The sequence below is a fragment of the Ranitomeya imitator genome, chromosome 5 (assembly GCF_032444005.1).
Source record: "Ranitomeya imitator isolate aRanImi1 chromosome 5, aRanImi1.pri, whole genome shotgun sequence".
NCBI lineage: Eukaryota > Metazoa > Chordata > Amphibia > Anura > Dendrobatidae > Ranitomeya > Ranitomeya imitator.
Genome location: NC_091286.1, coordinates 120,550,295 through 120,570,616, shown reverse-complemented (window position 1 = coordinate 120,570,616; position 20,322 = coordinate 120,550,295). Strand labels below are relative to the sequence as shown.

General features: G+C 41.0%; 1 protein-coding gene across 2 annotated transcripts in view; it reads left to right on the top strand.

The window, feature by feature from the left end:
- The window catches only part of LTBP1 (latent transforming growth factor beta binding protein 1), a 536,829-nt gene that overhangs the window by 491,339 nt on the left and 25,168 nt on the right, over nucleotides 1–20,322 (top strand). For both annotated transcript variants that reach the window (XM_069769110.1, XM_069769111.1), the window contains 6 exons: nucleotides 1,887–2,051; nucleotides 2,226–2,312; nucleotides 3,888–4,016; nucleotides 6,210–6,350; nucleotides 7,696–7,866; nucleotides 13,385–13,501. In XM_069769110.1, coding sequence (XP_069625211.1) covers nucleotides 1,887–2,051; nucleotides 2,226–2,312; nucleotides 3,888–4,016; nucleotides 6,210–6,350; nucleotides 7,696–7,866; nucleotides 13,385–13,501 — 810 coding nt within the window. The remainder of the gene's footprint in view (nucleotides 1–1,886; nucleotides 2,052–2,225; nucleotides 2,313–3,887; nucleotides 4,017–6,209; nucleotides 6,351–7,695; nucleotides 7,867–13,384; nucleotides 13,502–20,322) is intronic.

The window sequence follows — 20,322 nt, the reverse complement described above, 5'->3', positions numbered from 1 at the left end:
CACACCACCCCCATAATTGCTCTTTCCACCACCACCCCCATAATTGCTCTCTCCACTACCCCCATAATTGCTCTCTCCACCACCATCATTGCTCTCCCCCACCACCATCATTGCTCTCTCCCACCACCTCCATCATTGCCCTCCTGTTATGAACAGGTAATTCAGAACCACAATGGACCTTGAAGTTCAGAGCACACAAGGTGACCTGACATTTACCAAAAACATAGGACAAGCTCTGAGATGTGGAAACTCTGCTGACCGCAATCCCTAATCCTAACCCACCACACTAGAGGTAGCCGTGGATTGCGCCTAACGCTCCCTATGCAACTCGGCACAGCCTGAGAAACTAACTAGCCCTGAAGATAGAAAAATAAGCCTACCTTGCCTCAGAGAAATTCCCCAAAGGAAAAGGCAGCCCCCCACATATAATGACTGTGAGTAAAGATGAAATACAAACACAGAGATGAAATAGATTTAGCAAAGTGAGGCCCGACTTACTGAATAGACCGAGGATAGGAAAGATAGCTTTGCGGTCAACACAAAAACCTACAAACAACCACGCAGAGGGGCAAAAAGACCCTCCGCACCGACTAACGGTACGGAGGTGCTCCCTCTGCGTCTCAGAGCTTCCAGCAAGCAAGAAAAAACCAATATAGCAAGCTGGACAGAAAATATAGCAAACAAAAATAACACAAGCAGAACTTAGCTTATGCAGGATAGAGAGGCCACAGGAACGATCCAGGAGGAAGCAAGACCAATACTAGAACATTGACTGGAGGCCAGGATCAAAGCACCAGGTGGAGTTTAATAGAGCAGCACCTAACGACTTAACCTCATCACCTGAGGAAGGAAACTCAGAAGCCGCAGTACCACTCTCATCCACCAAAGGAAGCTTATAGACGGAACCAGCCGCAGTACCACTCACGACCACAGGAGGGAGCCTGGCCACAGAATTCACAACACCCTCCCCAACCACCCCCATAATTGCTCTCTCCATCACCTTCATCATTGCTCTCCCCCAACATCTCCATCATTGCTCTCCCCCACCACCTCCATCATTGTCCTCCCCCCAATGTATTGTTAAAAAAAAAAAAAACCCACTCACCTCGCCTCACATTCTCCTGCAGCCGCAGCATCATCGTCGCTAGCAGCTTTCTGTCTGTCACAGCCGCGCTCTGAATGCTGACATAATCCAGCCGTGTGGCTGTGTCAGACAGGAAGTGTCGGAAGGAAGCACAGGACGGATCCCTGCAGCTCCACTCTGGTGACATTTTCTCCTGTAGGCAGCAGAACTGCAGGGATCGCTACCTGCCCGCCGCACATGAGTGCAATTTGGCCATGGGTCCCCGGAGCCTCGGGGCCAGAGAAATTAGCCGTTCTGCATGGGCCCTCTGCACCTCTGGGCCAAGGTCCAGCTGCATCGGCGATATGTCCGCCCCTGGCTTTAAGACGTACAGGATAGTTTGTGGATTAAGCAGCGAATACGCACATGCTCTTGCTTTACACCATCAGGTGAGCCGCTCCCTGTTTAAAATACCGCACTTAATCTGAGGATAAGACCCTATATGCGCTTTTTGTCTCCCTAATTTACTAGTACCCACCCCTGGCTTTAGTTAATGCATCCATGAGTCAGCAACCACTGTATGACCCAGGGCTGCTACATCCTGCAGTATTATTTACAGGGGAACACAACCACAAAGCCACCATGTACAAAAATGTACTATGCGGTATATTTCTAGATATTATTGTGAAATGAAAATCAATGGAGTGTTAAGAAGATGACCAACATTTATCAGCAATGTGAAAATATCTCAACATTCCTTTCTTCAAGATGTAAACGTTTCCAAAAATTCCATCCTGTACTGAAAGAATTTTTTTTTTTGCAGATCATTATGATGAAGAAGTAAAGCAATGCTACTATAATCTCATTAATGCCAACTTCTGCGAGAACGTACTGACTGTAAATGTCAGCAAGCAAGAATGCTGCTGTACATTGGGTGCTGCCTGGGGAGATACCTGCGAGATGTTCCCATGTCCTGTTTTAGGATCAGGTATGTGTATAGCCAGACTTTGACAACAAATTATATTGCTATCATATCACATAGAGGTTGAAAATACAAGTCACATGTAAATTGTATTAAGAAAAGTAACTACTATAATTCCGTAATACAGTATATTCTCATATATGCTGAATGAAAAGCAAGATCTGGGTTTGTTTCTCTTAGATGAATATGCAGTGTTGTGTCCTGAAGGGAAAGGCTACATCCCATCCAAAGAGTCCCTTTATGAAGGAAATGGCTTGACCTACCAAGGTTAGTCTCTCCTAGCCTTTTTTTAACATTGATTGAATATGTATAACTGTTTGATATGAGTCTGGGAAATGTACTCTTAACCCCTTAATGACCGCCAATACGTCTTTTAACTGACCTGAGATATAAGAGAATAGCCTCCCCATACAGATGACAATCCAGCATCTGTCGGTTGTACACTATAGCTGACAACTTTCTGTACCAGCCACGATCAGTATTTGCACCATCTAAATCTGTTTAACCCCTTAGATGCTGCTGTCAATAGTGACTACATCATTATAAATGGTTAACAGAGTGTGGGGGCTTCTTCTTTGTCACAATTGGTGCCCTCAGATCATGATTTTGTTGACCTGATGTTTGCCATGGCAATTCATGACCAAATAGCGGCCTTAGAGTCTGTCGGCTGTAGTAATCTGTTTAGAAGTTAGCAACATTTAGGTGGTAAAAATACACATTTTCAGTTCTGTCATACCACTTTGCATTAATTCCTGTAAAGCACCTGAAGGGTTAATAAACTACCTGACAGCAGTTTTCAATATGTTTAGGGGTGCTGTTTTTAAAATGGTATCACGTTTGTGGGTTTCCCAATATATGGGACCCCTAAAGTCACTTCAAACATGGATAAGTCCCTAAAAAATAAATTTTGTAAATTTCTTTGAAAAAATGAAAAATTGCTGCTACATTTTTAAACCTCCTAAAATGCTAACAAAATAAAATAACATTTTACAAATGGTGCTGATGTAAAGCAGACATGTGGGAAATGTTATTTATTAATGGTTTGCTGTTGTATGACTATCTGGATTAAAGGGATAATCATTCAAATTTAGAAAATTGCTAATTTTTTAACATTTTTCTCAAATTTTTGATATTTTTTATAAATAAACACAAAAAATGTTGAACAAAATTTACCATTATCATAAAGTATAATGTGTCACAAAAAAACAATCTCAAAATCACTGGGATTTGTTGAAGCGTTGCAGAGTTATTACCACATAAAGTGACACTGGTCAGATTTCAAAAATTTGGCTCGGTCACTAAGGGGTTAAAGCAGGTGTCCAATACTTGGGCAACCATGTCACAATCATCATGTCTGCCCCCAGTAAAATAACCACATTTATACTCACCTCTGGTTCTGGCGCTGTTCCAGAGGTGATGGCACTCTCCTGGGGGTCACATCACATTGTTATGTCACGCAATCAGCGCTGGCTTCACCCTCCCCTCATTCGGAGGAATCAAACCTTAAGAGGAAGTGAGCGGTCAGCCACAGCTCTGACTTACTCTTGATGTTTGATTCATCCAAAGGAGGGGAGAGTAAAGTCGGCGCTGATTGGGCGCAGAGATTGCGTGACATAATGTGAAGTGATTCCAGGAGAGAGAATGCCAACACCCCCGTATCTGCGCCGGCACCGGAGGTGAGAATACAGTTAGTTATTTTACGGGACAGAATTTTGCAAGTAGTAGGTGACCCCTTTAATGGTGCAAAATGTTAACGTCACCTCTTCTACCACAGACTATAAATCTTCTTTCTGTATTTTTTATTTTAATCACTTTATCCCTATTTGTGTCTTGTTTCTTCAGATGCTGATGAGTGCATGTTGTTTGGAAATGAAATATGTAAAAACGGCTTCTGCTTAAACACAGAGGCGAGCTTTGAGTGTTACTGCAAACAAGGCACATATTATGATCCTGTGAAGCTACAGTGTTTTGGTAAGTAGAGTATAGGTATTGCATGGAAGCAGTACAAGTGTAGGGCGTCCTGCCACTATAGGCGGTTTTACTGCTTGATTGTTATGAGATGCACCTTATGTCCATGGAATCTGGATTATTCTACATCTGTTTCTTGCAAGTTATGAATATTTAGATTTGCAGAAAATTCTACTAAATTGAGTATTTATTGGCTGTTTAATTTTGTTGTAATTTCAAGAACATTTTGTTTTAAAAATGTGAACATAATTTTTTATTTAAAGGGACTCTGTCACCTGAATTTGGAGGGAACAATCTTCAGCCATAAGGGCGGGGTTTTCGGGTGTTTGATTCACCCTTTCCTTACCCGCTGGCTGCAATATTAGATTGAAGTTCATTCTCTGTCCTCCGTAGTACATGCCTGCACAAGGCAATCTTGCCTTGCGCAGGCGTGTACTATGGAGGACAGAGAATGAACTTCAATCCAATATTGCAGCCAGCATGCAGTCAGCGGGTAAGGAAAGGGTGAATCAAACACCCGAAAACCCCGCCCCTATGGCTGAAGATTGTTCCCTCCAAATTCAGGTGACAGAGTCCCTTTAAAGAAAACCTGTCACCAGGTCAAAAGTGACCAGTTTAGGCTTCCATGAGTGTTCAATTTTTCTTTTTTAAACACTAATATTTTGATATTAAATTGAAAGGCCATTTCGTGGTGTCAGTATTACATATACAACACATGCTGGAACAGAGTATTGCCGAGGTGAGATATATTTAATGTGTCACTACTAAAATCTGTATAGTAATATACAACTAGGGGTATTTTATCTTAAAGGGACCCTGTCCTGTTGACAATGGTATCTGATCTGCAGGCAGGATGGTATAAAGTAGGAGACGATCAGATCAATATACATGTTTTTGTGGGAAAAATTTCAGAAGATCTTGCATTTAATTGACCAAAGTTCCTGGTGTTTCTGTTCATATAAGTCCAGTGGGCAGTCCTATGTAATCATTGACAGTCTTCCCTTTATGACTCCATGCATCGATAGCTGTCAATCATGAGTAGGACCGCCCACTGGACTCTTATGCATTCAAAGACTAGGGACTTCAATGAATAAAGTACAAGTTATGCTGAATCTTTACCAACAAACCGATAGATCATTCTGCTCAGCTTCTTCTCTATGCCCTGCTGTCTGCAGATCATACTACATGTACAACAATGTACATTCTCTTTAAGTAACGCACTGATTTATAATTTTTGACATTGGAACATAATAACATGGATATCTATACAGTTAGTTATTTATGGTACTATCACCTGGAAATACACACTAATGTATGTGTGGAGTATAGATCAACAATTAATTATAAGATTGAATTCTTAAACCTCATTGCCGTATTCTTACATAGTGGTAGAGGCTCAGCCTAAAATGGCCATACTAGCATAGAATAAAACCGCACTATGTGACAGTAGAAGAGTGTGTGCTGGCATAGAACGACTTCTATAAGAAAAACCATATCATGATATTGTTGTCTGCACGCTATAGACCGGGCTGTCGTTTTGTCAGGCCACAAAAACCGCAGGAATAATTACTGCAAAATGGATTTCTAAAAACCAAATTCAGTCTAACGAAATGTGAAAGTTACAAAGAAAACTGTTGCGAGCCTCCTGAGAAAGTGCACTAATAGGATCCTTAGTGTACAGTTTATTAATTTTCACAAGAATCTATAAATCTGTGGCGGCCTCGGAGCTGTTTTGCTAATAATGCTGGAGTGTTGACTCTCGTAAGGTTCATTCACAGGTCCTCTATGGAAATCTTTCTTGTGAAGGGTGATTATCCAGCTAATTTATGTAACCTGATGCCATACTTTCTCCATTAAATCACCTTCTTCTGTCTTCAAGTTTTATACCGCATGCAAATCCCACCGTAGCCCTCACAAAATGTTCTGCTGGATAAGCAGAAAACACGTAGATCCAGCAAAGTACCAGAAAGGAGGAAATAATACTTAAAGCCACAACAAAGGAACCCTTTGGCTATTCTTTCCTACATAACTATATCCAATTTCATGGCCTCTTCTAATTATTTACTGAGTGCTCTTGTACAGCTGCTCTGCACAGCTGCCGATTTACTGTGGGCTTACCAAAGAACGGCTGCCATGTTAAAGCTCTTAGGTGCTTACAGGCATCAGCACTAACACTACATTTCTGTTAACCTTTAGATAATAATGAATGTGATGACCCCAGCAGTTGCATTGATGGTGAATGTATAAATACAGATGGCTCGTATACCTGTTTCTGCACTCGTCCTATGGTTCTGGATCCTACAGGAAAAAGGTGTATTAGGCCACAGGACCTTGTGGGTAAGTGTAGTAACAAAGTAAAATGTTCATGAACTAAGAGTGTTAAAATTGATAGTGTTTGATAAAAGACCAAATCAAATAATACACAATATTATGATACTGTATGTTACTATGTGAGTAACCTTAACAATAAATCCCAAATCTACAAATGACATCAGGGGTTGGTACAAGGACAAAAGAAATGAGTAACTTTAAATAAAATCATCACAAACCATTCATAGCAAAAATTGTAAAAATGTGTGTGGTGTTATATCTGAAGATCTGATGTCAGAATATCAATCCTTGAGCTAGGTCATTGATGTTTGACTGGTGGGGATCTAGTCAGTGCAACTTCATTGCTCTTGTTCCCAAAGGATCAACATGGACAGCCATCCATATGGACAGCTGCAACAAGTGAATGAGACGAAGCAGAAGTTCTTTTGGAGTTCTTTTTCTATGTGTTTTTGTAAATCAACAAAGGTGGTACATGTGCAGCAGATCATGTCCTACCGGAAGACTACAGAGCATTCATGAGTAGATCCTAAAGGGGTATTCTAAAGTTTAGAAGCTATTAGTGATGAGCGAATGGGCCCGGATAAGGTGTCATCTGAGCCTGCTCATGTTTTAACCGAGTGTCATTGGCATGCACGAAAAACATGTTATAGTCCCCGTGGCTGCATGTCTTGCAGCTGTTTGATATCCACAACACATGCAGGGATTTCCTGTTTGCTAGGCAATCCCTGCATGTGTTGCGGCTGTTGAACAGTCGTGAGGCATGCAGGTGCTGGGACTTGAACATATTATTCAAGCATGCTAAAGTTACTGGGTTAGCATCCGAGCATGCTCGGATGACACCTTATCCGAGCACATTTGCTCATCACTAGAAGTTATCCTTTATATGGTGGTCCGAATGCTGGGTCTTCCACCAATGATAAGAATTGGAGCACTAAAGAGCCACATGTGAATGGAGCAGAGGTCAATCATGCGCACTGCTGCTTCATCCATTTTTCGTAGGACCATCGGAGATTGATAAGCACTGTGACGGCTGGTCTTCGGCACTCCCATAAGAATAAATGTAGCGGCAGTGCACATGATCAACCTCCGTTCCATTCACAAGGAGCCCGAAGGGCCCCAGTTCTCAAAATCAGTAGGGGCCCCCAGCGATTGGGAAGAAATAGGGAATGCATGGGATAGGGAGTAACTTCCAAATTTAAGAATGCCCTGAGAGATCAATTCTCTTGCTGCTCTCTTTCAGCATAAAATATGGTTATGGTGTCCATCAATGAAGCTTAGATAGCTGTTCTCTGCTCAGATAATGATGCATTCTTTGTATATTGCTTATTTGTACACATTTGGATTATTTCAGAACCTACAGACGAAACAGATGTATACCAAGATTTGTGCTGGGAAAACCTCAGTGAAGACTACGTGTGCAGTCGGCCTTTATTGGGGAGGCAGACTACTTACACAGAATGCTGCTGTTTATATGGAGTGGCCTGGGGAATGCAGTGTGCGCTCTGTCCAATGGAGGGTTCAGGTGAGGTGACAGCATTGAACTAGTAGTGCTCTGAAATCAGGGCTTAGAACCTAACTTCCCTTTCTCACATACATATTTCACAGCCAATTTGATAGAAAGCCAAGTATTCTTTTTTTTCAGTATGGTAGAAAAGTACATAAGGAGACACAAAAACACAAAGAGAACATACAAACTCCTTGCAGATGTTGGCCCTGGTGAAACATAAGGCCAGGATCCCAGTGTTACAAGACATTGAGTCTACTTACTGCCAATATGATGACGTGATTATGCTTTAGAAACAAGTGGATCAATGTGCAACTAAATAGAGATTTTTTTCCAGTTTGGACCTAGTGCTGCAATGGAAACTTACCGATAGAATAAAATACTCAAGGATGCACTGCCCTTTACAGAGCTCCCTGGCTCCTTCAGTTTTTTTCATCTATGGTATTTTAGTATTTGCATCACTGAAATGTCTTAATTAAAATTGAGTCTTATGTATGCAGGAGGGGTAGAGTTCTGAAGTGTAAAAGACCGTTCTTAGAAACCTAAGTTTATCTGTAGACAATTAAGAAAATTGGAAATTCTTTTGGATTGCAGCTAGATAGTTATATATTGAAAGATCTCCATATTTTTTATAATTACTAGGGGCAGCACGGTGGCGCAGTGGTTAGCACAGCAGCCTTGCAGCGCTGGGGTCCTGGGTTCTAATCCCACCCAGGACAACATCTGCAAAGAGTTTGTATGGGTTTGCGTGGGTTTCCTCCGGGTACTCCGGTTTCCTCCCACATTCCAAAGACTAGGGATCCTAGATTGTGAGCCCCATCGGGGACAGTGATGATAATGTGTGCAACTTGTAAAGCGCTGCGGAATATGTTAGCGCTATATAAAAATAAAGATTATTATTATAAAGATTATTATTATATTTTTTTCTACAGTCTACAATCTATGGTAATGTTTTACAGTGTTTTATTTCCTATAGAATTCAGCACCCTTAGAAACAATGTTAAATAAGCTTAAAGAATAGTAACAACGAGCCATATGATCTATGAACTGTAGAGGCCTTTGTTGGATAATGCTTTTTCTCCATTGCAGTAAGTGGTTGCATTGGCTCTCAAACGAGCTTTTACACCTTGAAGCCCTAGGTTCATACATATATATTCTGGAGTGTGTCCAGCACTTGATAGTCATCGGTAATATTTACTCTTTCCATAATACCTAATCTTGGTATCTGGTTGAAAGATTTATATCATCCATTTCAGACAAGGGCGTAATGTCTCCATAGTGGGCGATAATTTGTCTTCCTGAAATGTGTAGATAAAACCCGGAAAGTGTTTGCTTAGACACAAGCATACAGTAGTCATTTTGAAATAGAAAACCTGAGGTTTCTAGAAACAGTCAGACCCCCGCCTAACTGGTTCATTTCCCAAGAGCCTGCTGATACAGCTCCCAGACATGAGGAAGGATGTGTGGCTGCCTGACCAAAGTTACAGCCATCTGGAACAGGCTATAAATTGTCTTTTTTCTAAGATGTTGCCTTTAAATTAGCTCTGTTGTAAATTCCCATTTTGATTACTTATGGAAGAATTGCAGTAGCTCCCTAGTTGCTATTTCCATTTTGACTTGAGCTTTTGTCAGCCACTGCAAAGGCTTTATATATTGCTACAGATATTAGATATACGATAAGTATTACAGTTATAAAGAAGCGTGAACAAGAAACCCTTCCATAAAAAATGGTGTAGATTTCTGAGTAGTTTCACCAGAACGAAAAGTTTACTAGTAAAATTACTAATTGAGATAGCCTTAAAGAGGTTTTCCAAGAATGTAATAAAATGGTCCCCATCAATTCAAACGACAGCCCTTCTTAATCATCTTAATCATTTGTCAAGATGGGTTGACCGTCTGAAGAAACAGAGCTCCTGAGACCTATCTCTCAACTGTCAGAGGAGTTCTAGTGTAAGCACAGGTAACAGAGCTACCAGAGAAGGGCTATAACAGAAGAAATATATGTTCTCCTTGCACAGAGATCTGAGGCTGTAGAAAAAATCTTTAGTACTAAAGTCAGCCAAGGAGAAGATATTTTCTTCTCCTTTCATATCACTTCTCCAGTAACTCCAATGTGTGTTACAATACAGCTCCTACAGTTGAGACACAAGTCTCGGGAGCTGTGTTTCTGCAGACTGCAAAACGTCCTGATGACGCCAGTTGAATTAGTTGACGGGGCCATTTTATTACATTCTTGGATAACCTCTTTATAGAGGTTTTCCCATCGGAGCACTTCATAGAGTTGACACTCTGTGTCATCTATTTGTCCTAATAGGATAAATGGACTTGGTTTGTCTTCTTGAGACAACCCCAATACCCTACACAGTGTCCTTTTATACTGTGCTATTTTCTAAGAAGAGGGCAAAAACCATGCAGGCCCTTGTAGTCACTAATCCAGAATAATTAACTTGCTTTATTAGAAAGGTCTAATGGTTTCTATTTAAACATTGCACCCCAGCACTTGTGGTTGATTCCTAATGACCAAGAAAGGAAGATATCTTACAACCCCCGTGGAAATATGTTATTTCATTGTTCATTTATTTATTTTTATTCTTTGATATAAGCAAAAATGCAAGATATAATAAGAATTTAATTATAAATGAACAGATAGTGGAATGATGAGATGCCCATATAATCCCATGAATTTAAACCAGGGCTTGAAGCTTGAGGAAGCCTGGTTTAATCCCTGGTTTATCCCTGGCCATGAGAGGGGGTGAGATCTCCTTCCATGGAAGTTTTCAAGCAGAGGCTGGACAGACATCTGTTTGGGATGATTTAGTGAATCCTGCTTTGACCAGATGACCCAGGAGGTCCCTTCCAACTCTACCATTCTATGATAGAGTAGGAAGGTTTTACATAAGTTGTATGTGAGGTAACATCTTGAGCTCGGTATGATGATGATGCCATCTATTTTGTTCATGCTGATTAATACTAGTTTTCCCACCACACTGTCAGGAATACCACCCATTGTCAGTCTATTGTAGAAAATGTTGAAAATCCCGCAAATCTTTACAGAGCACCACTGTTTATTGTCCTTTTTGCTTTCACATTAAAGTCCCAGATGACTCGCCACCAGTGAAAGACCTTGCAGGTACTTGTGAGACAAATACTTGTTCCACAGGACGAGGATGTCCTGCTTGTTTTCTCCAGACAGCACTTGTGTGTTAAACTGATAAATGTTTCTAAAGTCATGAAGACAATGATGAAATGTCAGAAGTGTTGCAGTCCTATTTTAATGACTCTGCTCTTTTATGACACAGCTTCAGGGGATGATATAATTCACTCAAAATATAAATAGGTTGAAACATGAAGGAGATTCCATTTTTTTAGGTTTGAAATCTCAAGTTTCATGTTTGGGAATACGTTAAAGAAGCACTCTAGCAATTTTTTTTTGCTTATATAGTGTAACATGGATAAAGTGGAGGTTTTTATGTATTCTTGTACATCTGTACAAGTTTATGCTTTAATATTGGATTTTTAATATTTTTTAATAATTGGGTAATAATATTGGATTATCTTTATCCATCTTCCCCTCTGATATGTTTCCCGTAAATATATATGCACTACATTTCCTATGGTGGTTTTCGCTTTGTAGAGGACGACGAGTGTCATCACAATGCACTTGCTTCTATCTAATGGCAGTCAGTAGAAGATTAGGAACTTTTATCTACTGTCCCCCTATGCCAGCATACAGCAGTCTTGTATTCTATGTGATGTTTACAGCAAAGTTTCATTGTATCTTATGTGATGAATGTACAGCAGCTTCAGTGTATCCTCTGTGATGTAAACAGCAAAGTCTACATGTATCCCATTCTATGTAATTACAGCAGTCTCAGCGTATCTTTTCTGATGTATACAGCAGTTCCAGTGTATCCTATGTGAAATACAAAATGCAGAGTCTGTGTCTCCTGTGTGATGTATATATAGCAGTCTCAGTGTATTATGTGTGATGTGTTCAGCAGATTAATAGTGTCTCCTATGTGATGTATATACAACAGTCTCAGTGTATCCTGTGTGATGTATACAGTAGTCCCAGTGTTTCATTTGTGATATATACAACAGAGTTTCAGTGTATCCTATATTATGTATACAATAGTGTATATTGATGTGTATATATAGCAGTCTTGGTGTATCCCATGTTATGTATACAACAGTGTCAGTGTATCTTGATGAATGTATAGCAGTCTGTGTACCCTATGTTATATATACAACAGTGTCAGTGTATCTTGATGTATATATAGCAGTCTCAGTGTATCTCATGTTATATATACAACAGTGTCAGTGTATCTTGATGTGTATATATAGCAGTCTCAGTGTATCTCATGTTATATATACTGCAGAGTATCAGTGTATTCTATGTGGTGTAGATAGCAGAATCTCACAATATCCTGTGTCATGTAAACAGGAAAGTCTCAGTGTATCGTATATAATGTATAAACAGCAGTCTCAGCGTATATGTCATATGTATGCAGAGTCACAGTGTATGTGCAATGTCTCTTCATTCTGCAGAGTCTCGGTGGATTCTTTGTGATGTATATCTATACTACAAAGTCTCAGTATGTCCTATGTGATGTATGCAATTGTCTCAGTATATTCTATGTGATGTACACAGGAGAGTGTCAGTCTATTTTATGTGATATAAGCAGTGTATCGGTGTATCCTGTGTGATGTATCCTCATACTGCAGAGTCACAGTGTATCCTGTGTGTTGCACCTTCAGGCTGTCTCCCTCTTTACCTGTGTGAAGCTGCATCTTTTAGAAATACACTGAAGATTTTCTTCACAATACAGACAGTGTGAGTCAGAGAAAATGTACAACTGCAGAAAGTGATTGGATGTCCTATCTACTGTCTGAGATGATATATTTAGCAGTACGGGGAGAGGGAGGAGGACATACAGAGGAACAAGGAGGTTATAGCTGTGTGGGTAGACGATGTGTCTGAGAGATGGCAGGCGGAATAGGTGATGATCAGAGACGGCCATCCAGGCTACACAAAAGGCACTTACCGGACTGTGTGCCTGACTGGGGATCTCATTATCCAACTGTCCGTAATGAAGGTGGCAATGTAAGGATGGACACATTTTACACGGATGAAACGTTGATGGTGAGGTAGCATTACATGGGCAAAGCAACTATTTCCGGGAGTGCTACTTTAATGTGGTTAACTGTGTGAGTAACGTGACTATCGAGGTGCACAACTAGAAGACCACTAAGCAAGATAATGAATAGGTCTCCAACTTGTTGAACATAAAATTATAGTTCATCATTGGCAGCATAACTACATTTATGTGACCAGCAGCCAAAGAGAGAATTGTCATAACGCAGTTTCTATTACTTTATCTGTTTTATCAGACATAAGAATCTCGCATTTTGATGTTCTTGCCCTGTTCTGTTAGATGGATTGTCATGTTTTGTCATGTGGTAGAGAATATAAAAATTATTTTAAACAACATTGGTGCTGCTTATCATAAGTACAATTTTTTTTTTCTTTGTTCAGAGGACCATGCATTATTGTGCAACATCAGGGAGCCAGGATTCAGGCAACCTTATGGAGAAGATGCGCTAGAATTTCGTGACTATTCAATACACCCTGATCTATACAGCCTTCCGGAACGTAAGTAATACACAGGATATGATTGTTTTGGCTGCTAATTCATCTCGGTATCTAAATATCAAAAGACTGACCATCAATTACAAACAAAAATCAGGTCTGTACTGGTGCTTACTAAGAGTAGCCATCCCTATATATAACCAACAAATAAAGTAGCACTGTGTAGCGCTACAGCATGGAAAAATTGAGAGAATACTTTACGCATAAATAAATTGGCCAATTCATGTGTACCCGGCAGCCGCGATAAGATGATTCTCGTTGCTGGAACCTATCCTACTGGGACTCCTCTCTGACTGAGCACTCCACCCCTCAGCCTCTGGCGGTTTTAATTACAGCAAGATCGTACCTTCCCCTATAAATATAAGCTACCAGCTCATGAGCGGAATCCCAATAGGATAGGTCCCAACAGAGAGAATCGCCTTATCGCTTCTGCCGGGTACACATGGATTGGTCAATTTATGAGCTAAGTATTCTCAGTTTCTCCTATATTCTAGAGCAGTAATGCAAATCAGATTTCATATATTTCATGTTTGCATGCTATAGCGCTACTTCATTTCTGTATCTAATTACTATATTCACAGCGTGTAATATTTCTTACTATTTAACGTCATATCATTTTGATTGTTTTTTTCTGTGGTTGTTTGAGTCTATAGTAAAAGGATGCATTCTCCTCTTCTACCACTGGAAATACTGGGAGAGAAGAAAAGTTAATCCACTTTCTGTATATTTAAATATAATTTATCATAAAGACAACCTTGATTTAATGACTTTCAGCCAACGCAAAAGAAAAACTGAGGTTCTAGTAGACACGACAAATCCAAATCAGGAAAAATGTGTCTCATACCCACAAGAACAGCACTCAGGTTACCTGCCACATTGGGAAAATCAATGAAAAGCAGGGATTAGTTATATATGGGCCAGGCTTGTCTCTGCAAGATCTACTGTAGTCTGCATAATGAGATGGGAATAATGAGTCTGGATTGATTGGTTGCTCAACATAGACCTAGAAAAGTGGTTGTTCTTTACTTGATTAGTCCATCTTAGATTTTAAACATAAAGGTCTATTTAGGACTCATTGGATTCTTGACTTTTAGGGCAATTTTCTGCAGTATAGTAGCTATTGGCCAGCAGCGGAAATTACTGATAAGGACAACTTTCTGGTTAAGAAACTTCAGCATTGTGGCCTTGAAAGTCTCTTCTTGAATAATGCTCTGCTTTATCCATATAATAGCTAAACCATGGAAAGTAGTAGGGTGGACAATAAAGTGTGCAATAAATTATTAAGTGGTGTATTCATGGGAAATTAAAAGAAGGAAATGTGAATATAATTATTACAAATACTCCATGTGCACATTCCTCTTGTATTAAAGCAGTACTATATTTTCAAGTAAATTTTTTAGAATAAGCTGTCAGTTTGATTTTCCGTTCTGGTTAGCTTCAGCTTTCAGATAATTTTGATTGGTATTAATTATCACATATATGTATGACATGGATTCAGGGCTGGCTCCAGAGTCTCAGTGGGCCCCTGTAACACATACCACGATTCATGATGCACAGTTAAGAAATATAGGTATAGTACAAAGCCAAATATTTCACTTACTTCTTACATTACATGAGTGATATGAATAGCTCAAAAACTGGACAGTATAGTCCTCCATACTGTATGTTGTGCACCACATAGTGCTACAGAGTAATGAGCCCCATATATTGCTCTATACAGTATAATGGGCCCCACATAGTCCTTCATACAGAATAATTAGCCCCATATAGTGCTCCATACAGTATTATGGGCACCACATTGTTCTCCATACAGAATAATGGACCCCATATAATGCTGCATACAGTATAATGGGCCAAATATATTACTCCATACAGTAAAATGAGCCCTGTATATTGCTTGATACAGAATAATGAACCCATATATTGCTCCATACAGTATATAATGGCCCCATATATCGCTCCATACAGAATAATGGACCCCATATATTGCTCCATACAGTATATAATAGGCCCCATATATTCCTCCGTACAGTATAATGAGCCACATATATTGCTCCATACTGTATAATGGGCCCTATATAATGCTCCATAAAGAATAATGGTCCCCATATATTGCTACATACATAATGAGTCCCATATAATGTTCCATACAGTATGTGATGGGCTCCATTTATTACTCCATATATAATGGGCCCCATATCAATCTCCATACAGTATATGATGGGCTCCATATAATGCTCCTTGCAGAATAGGCCCCATATAGTGTTCCATTTATAATGGGCCCCATATGATGCTCCACTGTATGATGGGCCCACATATGATGCTCCAGTATATGATGGGCCCCATATATGATGCTCCAGTGTATAATGGACCCCATATATAATGCTCCAGTATATAATGGGCCCCATATATGATGCTCCATATATAATGAGCCCCATTTATGATGCCCCAGTATATGATGGGTCATATGTGATGCTCCAGTGTATGATGGGCCCATATAAGATGATCCAGTGTATAATGGGCCCCATATATGATGCTCCAGTGTATAATGGGCCCCATATATGATTATCCAGTATATGATGGGTCATATATGTTGCTCCAATGTATGATGGGCCCATATATGATGCTCCAGTGTTTAATGGGCCCTATATATGATGTTCCAATGTATAATAGGCCTCATATATGAGGCTCCAGTGTATAATGGGCCCCATATGATGCTCCATTGTATGATGGGCCCATATATGATGCTCCAGTATATCATGGGCCCATATATGATGCCCCAGTATATAACGGGCCCCATATATGATGCTCCAGTGTATAATGGGCCCCATATATGATACTCCAGTGTACAATGGGCCCCATATATGATGCTCCAGTGTATAATGGGCCCCATGTATGATGCTCCAGTGTATAATGGGCCCCATATATGATGATCCAGTGTATGATGGGCCCCATATATGATGCTCCATATATAATGAGCCCCATATATGATCCAGTATATGATGAGCCCATATATGATGCTCCAGTGTATGATGGGCCCATATAGGATGATCCAGTGTATAATGGGCCCCATATATGATACTTCAGTGTATAATGGGCCACATATATGATGCTCCAGTGTATAATGTGCCCCATACAGTGAAGGAAATAATTAGTTGACCCCTTGCTGATTTTGTAAGTTTGCCCACTGATACAGACATAAACAGTCTAAAGGTAGGTTAATTTTAACATTGAGAGATAGAATATCAAAAATAAAATCCAGAAAATCACATTGTATAAAATATGTACATTTATTGGCATTTTGCAGTGAGAAATAAGTATTTGATCCCTCTTATAAACAAGACTTAATACTTGGTGACAAAACCCTTGTTGGAAAGCACAACAGTCAGACTTTTTTGTAGTTGATGATGAGGTTTGTGCACATGTCAGGAGGAATTTTGGTCCACTCCTCTTTGCAGATCATCTCTAAATTATTAAGATTTTGAGGCTGTCGCTTGGCAACTCGGACCTTCAACTCCCTCCATTTCTATGGGATTAAGGTCTGGAGACTGGCTAGGACACTCCATGACCTTAATGTGCTTCTTTTTAAGCCACTCCTTTGTTGCCTTGGCTGTATGTCTTGGGTCATTGTTTTGCTGGAAGGCCCAGCCAGGATTCATTTTTAATGTCTTGGCCAAGGGAAATAAATTGTCACTCAGGGTTTTACGGTATATAGCTCCATCCATTATCTCATTAATGCGGTGAAGTAGTCCTGTGCCCTTAGCAGAGAAACGCCCCCAAAACGTAATGTTTCCACCTCCATGCTTGACAGTGGGGATGGTGTTCTTTGGATCATAGGCAGCATTTCTCTTCCTCCAAACACGGCGAGTTGAATTAATGCCAAAGAGCTCAGTTTTTGTCTCTTCTGACCACAGCACCTTCTCCCAATCACTCACAGAATCATCCAGGTGTTCATTGGCAAACTTCAGATGGGCCTGCACATGTGCCTTCTTGAGCAAGGGGACCTTGCGGGCACTGAAGGACTGTAACCCTTTGTGGCGTAATGTGTTACCAATGGTTTTCTTGGTGACTGTGGTCCCAGCTGCCTTGCGATCATTAACAAGTTCCCCCATGTTTTTTTAGACTGATCTCTCACCTCTGTCATGATCAAGGACACCCCACGAGGTGAAATTTTGCATGGTGCCCCAGATCGATGTCGATTGACAGTCATTTTGTATTTCTTCCATTTTCTTATTGCAAAAACAGTTGTCTTCTTCACACCCTGTGTCTTACTTATGGCTTTGTAGCCCGTTCCAGCTTTGTGCAGGTCTATGATCTTGTCCCTGACAAGCTCTTTGGTCTTGCCCATGTTGTAGAGGTTAGAGTCTGACTGATTAGTTGAGTCTGTAGACAGGAGTCTTTTAAAAATGTGACTATGTAAGACAGCTGTCTTTAATGCAGGTACCGAGTTGATTAGGTGTGTTAACTGGTCTGTAGGAGCCAGAACTCTTAATGGTTGAAAGGTGATCAAATGCTTATTTTCACTGTATATGATGCTCCAGTGTATAATATGCCCTATATATGATGCTCCATATATAAATTTGCCCCATATATGATGCTCCAGTGTATTATGGTTCCCTCATATTGCTCCAAACATAAAAATTAAAAAAAATGAAATACTCACCTCTCCTCGCTGGCCGCTGCTCTGCTCCGGACTTCTCACCATCGCCATCTTCCAGCTCTCTGCACTGTGACTGCTCAGGCAGAGGGCGCACAGGCATGATGTCATCGTGCTTCCTGACCTGTCGTCACAGTCAGGCGACGCGGAAGATGCCGCAGCAGCGGAGCGGGGAGAGGTAAGTATCGCAAGTTTCAGGGCCCTGAGCATGCGGGGAGCCCACTCGCGGGCACCAGGCTCCCTAGCGTGCTGATGTCCCTCAAGGTGAGTAGGCCTCCTCCCCTGCCTGCTTAGGGCCCAAGCACTTGCCCTGGTGCACCGGGTGCTGATACCATCCCTGCATGGATTGCTTGCGTTAGCGGTAACTTGACATCAGGTTTCCTGTTATTAGACTGCGGTCAGCACATTATGTCCATCTTGTCCGTCTTAATTGGGATAATAACAATCTGTTTCGTGTGTCCGATGCATCCTGCCAGACCTCTAAAAATGATCTTTATTCACTGCTCTCCAGCATTGTATTTCGCAGCCTTATGGGCATGTATGGACCAACCTCGGCGCCTGCTGTGTGCTTGCTAACCTGGCCCCATCAATTTAAAGCAGATTTGTCAGGTTAGCGAGAGCAGAGAAGGCACTGAGATTGGTTTGTATACATTCATCAGACCACCCAATGCCAATTACCATTCAGGAGACCTCTTAATATAGATAACTGCTTCTGGAAGATGCGCAGGAGTCTTTGAGGGTGGCTATGCATAGCATTACAAAATTTGGGGCTCTTTTGGGACTATCTATTAACTGGGACAAGTCTGTGTTGCTTCCTCTGGACGTGGCGGCTCCTCTGACTGGATCTTGTGATTCCCTTACGGGTGGTTTCTGAGTTCAAATACTTGGGTATTATAATTTCGGCTAAGATAGAGGACTATGTGCGGCTCAACCTATGGTGGGCTGAGGAGAATCTAGCCAAAATACATCAGCTGGGATAATCACTGAATATATAGTGGGGAGGGGACTATTGTTAGGCTGGTTTCACATTTGCGGTTGTGTCCACAGCGTTTCTGACGCATTAATCCGCATGTGTCTTGATTTCATATCTTTAACATTGTAGACGCAGGTGCATGCGTTTGCCAGCATTAGCTGACGCATGCATATTTTCGTGGTGTGCGGCTGGGCACAGCTGACGCACCATGCTAGAATTTTTTTGGCGTCAAATTTCCACCGCCATATGCATGCGGACGCTTGCAGAAGGAGTGCACCGAAACAACGCATAACAGTCTATGGGAACGCAAGGACATGTGCTCGCTTGCGTTTGCACAAGGGTCTATATACAGAAATCCCATGAACAACGCCCATTGGGCGTGGCTTGTCAATGAAATTCCCCTTGAAACATTTTTTGATAACAAACCCATGCACATAAACAACACGAACGCATGCAAACGCGTACAAATGTAGCGTTTTTTTATCAGTCATGTGTAAGTTGATGCGGATAAAAAACGCAGAGTTATCATACGTTTGCTTGTGTTTTGCCATGTGGTTGCGTACGAAACGCTGCAGACTCAACCGCAAATGTGCACCTAGCCTTAGCTAGTCTGGAAGCGGGTAGATTTAGATTGAACCAAGAAAAATTCCCAACCATAGTTATGATGGGGAAAGCTTGGCAGAAAATTAAACAGTGGAGGGGTGTGACAGAATTTACACGATATGCTTTGATTTGGTTTGACCCTAGAATGACAGAGCTCATGAGATTGTGGGGGTTTGGTTAGTGGAGGCGTATTGGCAATTTGGATCCTGTCTCAGTTGTTCGATGGTGCTGTTATTAAAGCGTTTGAAATGCTCAGGAATGAGTTTCCTCTGAGCCAGAAGATGTTTTCCCAGTATCTGCAGCTGAGACATGCTCTAAATAAACAAATCGAAGTGTTAAGCTGGAGTCACACATAACGATATCGTTAACGATATTGTTGCAACGTCACGCTTTTGGTGACGTAGCAATGATCCCGCTAACGATCTCGTTATGTGTGACAGCAACCAACGATCAGGCCCCTGCTGGGAGATCGTTGGTCGTTGGGGAATGATCAGGACCATTTTTTGGTCGCTGATCACCCGCTGTCATCGCTGGATCCAGCGATGTGTTCACTTGTAACCAGGGTAAATATCGGGTTACTAATCACAGGGC